A 6,972-nucleotide genomic window follows, 5' to 3' on the forward strand; every position below is an offset into this window, starting at 1 on the left:
TGGAGAAGGCCTGATGTGAAATGTAGAAGGTGCAACTTGATGAGGTATATTGAGAGGTTCTGCAAGGAACCAAGAAATCAGCAGTAAGGTGTAGCACATGCTGCAGTTAAAGAAGAAGAGGACCATTTGTTTGTCTTCTCTTGCTTCTCATCAAGCACTCTATGTGACAGTTGGTTAGTTGATAGTTGTTTTACCAATCACATGACTTGTGATGAGAAGTTGTTTAAAGACCTTGAAAGGTCGTTGAAGTCAAAAGTAATGATAGGAATGGAGAATACCTAGAAGTTAAGGGAAGAGGCACAATAGCAATAGAGAGCTATGTTGAAACTAAGTTGATTTCAGATGTTCTGTTTGTACCTGAGATTGATAAAAACTTGTTAAGTGTGGGGCAATTCGTAGAGAAGAGATTCAATGTGATGTTCGAAGAGGGAAGGTGTCTAATCATTGACTCTAGTGTCAATGAATTGTTTAGGATCAAGAAAAAGAGTTTCTCATTGAATCCATTTGAGGAGGAGCAAGTGGCATCCAAGTGTCAGGAAGGAATGACATCAATGCAACAAACAATTATGAAATTGATGGCACAATGTAATGAAAAGATTTTGAGCTTGAGATAAAATCGGCAGATAATCGTATACTACAAGAACAACTGCAAATCAAGTGTTTTGAGAATGAGGAGTTGCATGCAAAGGTAACTCTGTTGGAGTAGAAGTTGACATCTCTCTCTGATGATAAACTATTATCTTTTGCACATGAAATATCTAAAGAATATGTTGATTAGTTATGGAAAAAAAATTCTATCTCAGGAGATCGAGAGTAATGTGCAACTTTCATAAGAGAATAGTGGGTTATGTTTCCAAAATCAAAAGCCAATTGAAGAAGCTTCATATGGGAAAGAATTGACATCTGTAGATGTTGAGTTTAAGAATTTAGTTGATAAGGTGATCAAGCTTTCAGTGCAAAATGAAAAATTGAAAAAGAAATTATTAGCTGCGAGAAGATTTGTTAATCAAACTATAAATGGTATTAATCGCAAGTATAGTGACAACACAAGACCTTGGAAGAAAGGGCAGCACCCTGGCCACTCTCATGACTTTTCTGGAGCAGCTTGTGATGATTTCGAATTATGGAATTTTGATTTAGATGAATTGCATGCTAGGAAACAATTGGAGGCAACTCTTGAAGCTACACTAGTTGAGAAGGAATTCATAGAAGGCGAATATTGAAGAAATTGGTTTATTGCAAATTAGAGGATCAGATGACAGATTTTTGTACTAAATTTTTCACGTTAGTCGTTTTGAGTTTCTTAAGGATAAACTTGGTGTTTGTAGCACTTGAGTCAAGAGGAGAATGTTAGTGTCTCAAGGCTGCAACTATTTTTTAAAAAAATAAGACTAAGTCCTAGGGAGATTTGTTAATTTGTTAGTAGGATTAGGAGTTGTTAGCTTGTTAGTGGAGTAGCAATTTGAATTTTTTGTTGAAGTTGTTACTTGATACTTATATATAAGGGCTGCATTGTTAATGAATAAAATCACCCCTTTCATTCATAATTGTTTTATGCTTCAATTAGTTCTTTGCTAAACCAACAAACTGGCCAACAATGCTGCTGTGATATTTTTAGTTAAAGTGCATGTAGCTTGTAAACATGCTGCAGCACATATATTTGCTGTAACAACAAGGTTGTTGTTTAGTTACTTTGTTAAGTTACTTAGTTGAAAATGAACTAACTTGGTATTATTTTGATGTTTTCAGGTGCTGATTGACATAATCAGTTTGTGTGCAAGTTAAGTTTTACTTGTTTCAAAGTATGATTAGTGGAAGTAGGTAGTATTTGGTGATGTATTTGTTTATAAATGTATTTTTTTTTATTATTGAAAAAGTGAGCAAAATGAGCTAAAAGCCATAAGCTCCCTTGCCGCACATTTGAGAGCAAGTAAAAATATTTCTTGCATTTTGCTTCATTTTTGGTGTTCTCTATTTTCTTCCTCTGCTCCTTCAAATCGCCAACAAACTCCACCAACTCCTGCAACTTGACCAGCGCCTGCAGCCGCATCTGACCTTCAACATCTACCATCAACGTTCAGCTTCACAAACGGGGTATTTGGCACCTCCTAGCCAAGCAGCACTCCAACTCTCGGACCAGATTTAGGCCTACTATCCGCAGCAGCAAGATCCCGGTCATGTAGCTCCCGATAAAGACCAACAAGCTTATTTTCAAGACTCGATAGCTTACTAGAAAAGCAGTACTCATTTCGCCAGTTCCAAATACGCTAGCAAACAAATGAAAACAAATAAGCCCATTCCCAAATTCCTAGCTTCCTACGCTCCAACATACACAAATTTAGCTGAAACCATGCAGCATGATCACTAGATAAGAAAGTCATGCTCGCGTCACCACCAAGGAAAATACGCCAAATTTCCTTTGCTGTTGGGCAGTCACGAAAAATAGCGCAGGCTTCATCAATCGATGGGCGTCAAAACCTGCGATTTGCATTAGTCAAAATAAAATGTTGGACACGCGGTTGACAACGTGTCTTTAGGAACACGGGACTGAACATCAAATTCCACAAAATATCCCACGCCATTATCTCAGTTGAAAAAGGCCACGTCATTTTTCCTTGTTAGTGATTTAACAAAATATCGAAAACAATTGATTAGTGATGAAATCAAAATTTTTTGTAATTGGATGATCAAATAGAAACATAATAATATTTAATAATCATATATATATATAATTCATAAAAAAATCTAAACATTTTTCCACTGCTACCGGTCTATATTGGAGAAGACTTCCAAAGTTTTAATTACTACTGATCATTAGATACCCTATGCCTGCGGTCATTTCTTCAATACTTGCATTAAATAGTCAATTCATGTGTTTAGAGTGTTCAATCAATTGAACCAATACTTAAATTTTGCAAGCGACATGCTATCAGGCTAGACATCCATGGAAATGGATTTCCATTTTTACAGTGCTTGTTGTTTCCTTATCATCTTCTCAAAAGTTTCAACTGCAATCGACACCCTTTCTCCATCAGAGTTACTCACTGATGGCATGACCTTGGTCTCCAGAAATGGAAACTTTGAATTGGGTTTCTTCACTCCTGGCAGTTCTGAGAACCGCTACCTGGGAATCTGGTACAAAAATATCCCCATGCAAACTGTTGTTTGGGTTGCAAACAGGAGAAATCCAATAAACAATTCCACTGGCATGTTGAAGATAGAAAGTAGTGGCAAAATCCTGATTCAAGTTCAGAACAAAACAGTTGTTTGGTCAACTAATTCGACAGCAAGAGTTCAGAATCCAATATTGCAGCTCCTGGATTCTGGTAATCTCGTTGCCAAAGATGGAAAGGATAGTAATCCAGAGAACTACATATGGCAAAGCTTTGATTATCCATCAGATACAATGTTACCAGAGATGAAAATTGGTATTGATTTAAGAACTGGTTTCCATCGAAGACTAACAGCCTGGAAGAACTGGGATGATCCATCTCCAAGTGATCTTACATATGGTATAGAACTCAAAGGAAATCCACAGCTGGTGCTAAGGAAAGGCTTAGAAAAGTATTTTCGCAGTGGGTTATGGAATGGCAACGGATTTAGCGAGGCACCAAACTACAGGTCGAATCCCATCTTTGATTATGATTTTATCTGGAACGAAAGTGAGGTTTACTATATTTTTTTCCTCAAGAACAAATCAGTGATGTCAAGGTTAGTTTTGAACCAAACTCAAAGTGAAAGACAAAGGTACGCATGGAGCCCAGAAACTCAAACATGGAAGTTGTTTGCATTCCAGCCAGATGGAAACTGTAACAAATATGGACTTTGTGGTCCAAATGGGAACTGTGCTGATGAGGTCCCGGCTTGTCAATGTTTGACAGGGTTCAGGCCGAAATGGTTCGAGAGATGGAACTCATCGGATTGGTCCGACGGGTGCATACACAGTAAGCCATTGAACTGCCAGAGTGGAGATGGGTTTATCAGAATTGGGAAGGTGAAAACCCCGGACTCCGCAAATTCTTGGGTTAATAAAACTATAAATCTCAAGGAATGCAGGGCTAAGTGCTTGAGGAACTGTTCTTGCATGGCCTTCACTAATTTATTTGTTACAAAAGGAGTTAGTGGATGCGTCATGTGGTTCGATGATTTACTTGATATCAAACATCAATCAGATGGTCAGGATCTTTACATCAGAGTGTCTGCTTCAGAAGCAGGTACTGCTTTATAAAACTACATGTTGTTATTACATCTTGTGAGAATGTTTTTTGGGGTTTTTGTCTAATAAATAGTAATTAATATTTGTGCTGCTTCATCATATTGATAATAGCAGAAAGGAAGAAAAAGGCTAAGGTGAAGCTTGCCATCATACTCGCGACAGTAATTGTGGCGCTTTTGGGGTTTCTTTTACTCGTTTATCACTTACGCAGAAGCAGGAGAAAGTTAAAAGGTAAAACTAATTATGCTCCTCGTTTAAGTTTTTGCTACAAATACCACAATCATTTTGCACTCGAACTTGAGTCTCTATTGGATACGAGTATGTATGCGCCTAACACAGAGTATATTGATTTTTAAAATTTTTGTTTTATGTATTTGAAGGATAGTTAGAGGATCATATCCTGTTTTAGAACATGCCAGACATTAATACTTTAAGAAAATCGAAGAATTAAAAGTTGTTCATAATAAAAAATCCTAATCTCTACCTCACATTTTTTTAAAGAAGCTGAACAGTATTGTGGATTTTTTTTCCCCTTTTTGCTTAAATTTCTTAAAAATTTGTAACCTTCAAAAGCCAATTCACAATTAGGTGGTTTTGAACTTTTTATATGACTTAATGAAACACAGAGCCCGATAGTATAGAAACCAAGTGCTTGGGAATTTTTGGCTTCGGTGTTTGTCCGTAAACATGTCTATAAATCGATCAATATAGAAAAGAATTCTAGTCAATGTTTTATTCTGTTTACAGATGAAGTGGAAGACAATAATCTAAATGATGGAGAGGATAAAGACGAGAATGAAGATATGGATGTTGCAGTATTCGAGTTTGGTACGATAGCTCAAGCTACTGATTCTTTTTCATTTATGAACAAGCTAGGTCAAGGAGGTTTTGGTCCTGTTTATAAGGTAAAACTTGATGTAGTTTAGCATAGTGATCTTTTAAGTATTTATTGTATCGGAAGCTCATAAGGGTGTTGTAAAATATTCCAGGGGACACTAGCGAATGGACAGGAAATTGCAGTGAAGAGACTTTCAAAGAGTTCCGGACAAGGTCCCAAAGAGTTTAAGAACGAAGTAAAGTTGATCGCCAAACTGCAGCATCGGAATCTTGTAAGGCTTCTTGGTTGTTGCATTCATGGAGATGAGCGAATGCTGGTTTACGAATACATGCCTAATAGAAGCCTTGACAAATTCATTTTTGGTATGAAAATCATTAGAAACCTCTCAATGTTATCACTTTTGCTTCTTCAATGATCAAATGAGTTGCAGGACTAATATGAATGCCTACTTTCTAGATGAAACGAGATGCACAGTTTTAACTTGGTCTAAGCGTTTCCGAATTATTTGCGGGGTTGCTAGGGGACTACTCTACCTTCATCAAGACTCAAGGTTGAGGATTATCCATAGAGATCTTAAAACTAGTAATGTTCTACTTGATAGTGAGATGAACCCAAAAATTTCGGATTTTGGCATGGCAAGAACTTTTGGAGGAGATCAAATAGAAGCCAATACCAATAGAGTAGTCGGAACTTAGTAAGTATACTATTAAGCCATCGCCATACTATTTGATCCATAAATCCCTGCAAAAAACTTCATTTTTATGTCTGGCAATGTTTTGTAGTGGTTATATGGCACCAGAATATGCTATCGATGGGCTGTTTTCTGCAAAGTCTGATGTTTTTAGCTTTGGGATATTATTGTTGGAGATTACAAGTGGAAGAAAGAATAGGGGATTTTATCATTCAAATCAAAGCGGAAACCTTATTGAACATGTAAACATCTACAAATACTATTATAATTATGTTGCCACTTAAACTACAAATGTTAAATGGTTTGAATTTGCTCTCAGGCATGGAGGTTATGGAAAAAGGGCAAGCTTTTGGATCTTGCTGATGAATTCTTAGTAGAGACCGGAGATCTATCCAAGTTGTTACGATGCATGCACATTAGCCTTTTATGTATACAACTGTATCCCGAGGAGAGACCGAGCATGGCATCCGTGGTTCTAATGTTGGGAAGTGATAATGAATTGCCTTTGCCTAAAGAACTTGGTTCCTTATTTCACAAGAAACCCTTTGAAGCAAATTCTTCATCTGGAAACGACGAATCATCTTCAAGAAATGAAATAAGTTCATCACTATTAGAGGCTAGATAAGAAAAGGTTATATAGTTCATTGAATCTGTTATGATCCAAGCTACCGATAACAATTTCTGTCCCATGTTCCTTACAAATGCCTATTGTGAGAATGTATCTGAAATTAAAATTCAAGGATTGATATATTGAAGGATCAATATGAAGCTTCATATAGTTAAGATATATGATTTCTAGGTGATCTCATCATTTATAAGTTATTGACTACGTACTTGTTTTTTGCTATATTTGTGCAAGATCAACAGCCATCTGTTTTCCATTTTTTTACAAAGCAGTTAAAAATAAAGGAACATTTTTTCACAAAGCTATTGATGAATCTCAAGGTTCTTGTGTGCTTGGAAGAAATATCTTCAACAAGTTGTTAATGTTTGTCGAAATAGCACAATCCCACATTTAAAAAATACAAGATTGCGGAGTGTTTGTACTACTATAAATAAAAGGGGTTCCTTCTTTTTCCTCATTTCTATTTGTAATTTTCTAATTGTATCTTTTGTAGTGAAACATATTTTATAGTGTCTGAGAATATAGGTGTAATTTGATGAACCTTGTTAAACTTTTGGTGTTCTTTAGGAAGATTTTGTTTAGGAAGCTGGGCTTTAAGCGGG

General features: G+C 36.4%; 1 protein-coding gene across 2 annotated transcripts; it reads left to right on the forward strand.

Annotated features, from left to right (window-relative positions):
• The first annotated feature begins 2,772 nt into the window (after positions 1–2,772).
• On the forward strand, positions 2,773–6,532 carry LOC107951784 (G-type lectin S-receptor-like serine/threonine-protein kinase At4g27290). 2 transcript variants are annotated; one of them, XM_016886923.2, is made up of 7 exons: positions 2,773–4,214; positions 4,328–4,447; positions 4,964–5,121; positions 5,206–5,416; positions 5,511–5,748; positions 5,837–5,987; positions 6,065–6,532. In XM_016886923.2, the coding sequence occupies exons 1-7, from the start codon at positions 2,945–2,947 to the stop codon at positions 6,368–6,370; spliced, it is 2,454 nt and encodes an 817-aa protein (XP_016742412.2). In that variant the 5' UTR covers positions 2,773–2,944; the 3' UTR covers positions 6,371–6,532. The 2 variants fall into 2 exon arrangements, with proteins under 2 accessions (XP_016742412.2, XP_016742413.2); XM_016886924.2 differs by having other exon boundaries at positions 4,331–4,447.
• Positions 6,533–6,972: the final 440 nt, after the last annotated feature.

This window comes from Gossypium hirsutum, chromosome D01 (assembly GCF_007990345.1).
Source record: "Gossypium hirsutum isolate 1008001.06 chromosome D01, Gossypium_hirsutum_v2.1, whole genome shotgun sequence".
Taxonomy (NCBI): Eukaryota; Viridiplantae; Streptophyta; class Magnoliopsida; order Malvales; family Malvaceae; genus Gossypium; species Gossypium hirsutum.

Coding starts and splice junctions, on each gene's coding strand:
- LOC107951784 (XM_016886923.2), top strand. CDS start 2,945: ATGGAAATGGATTTCCATTTTTACAGTGCTTGTTGTTTCCTTATCATC. Junction 4,215..4,327: donor AGTGTCTGCTTCAGAAGCAG/GTACTGCTTTAT, acceptor TATTGATAATAG/CAGAAAGGAAGAAAAAGGCT. Junction 5,417..5,510: donor CCTTGACAAATTCATTTTTG/GTATGAAAATCA, acceptor CCTACTTTCTAG/ATGAAACGAGATGCACAGTT.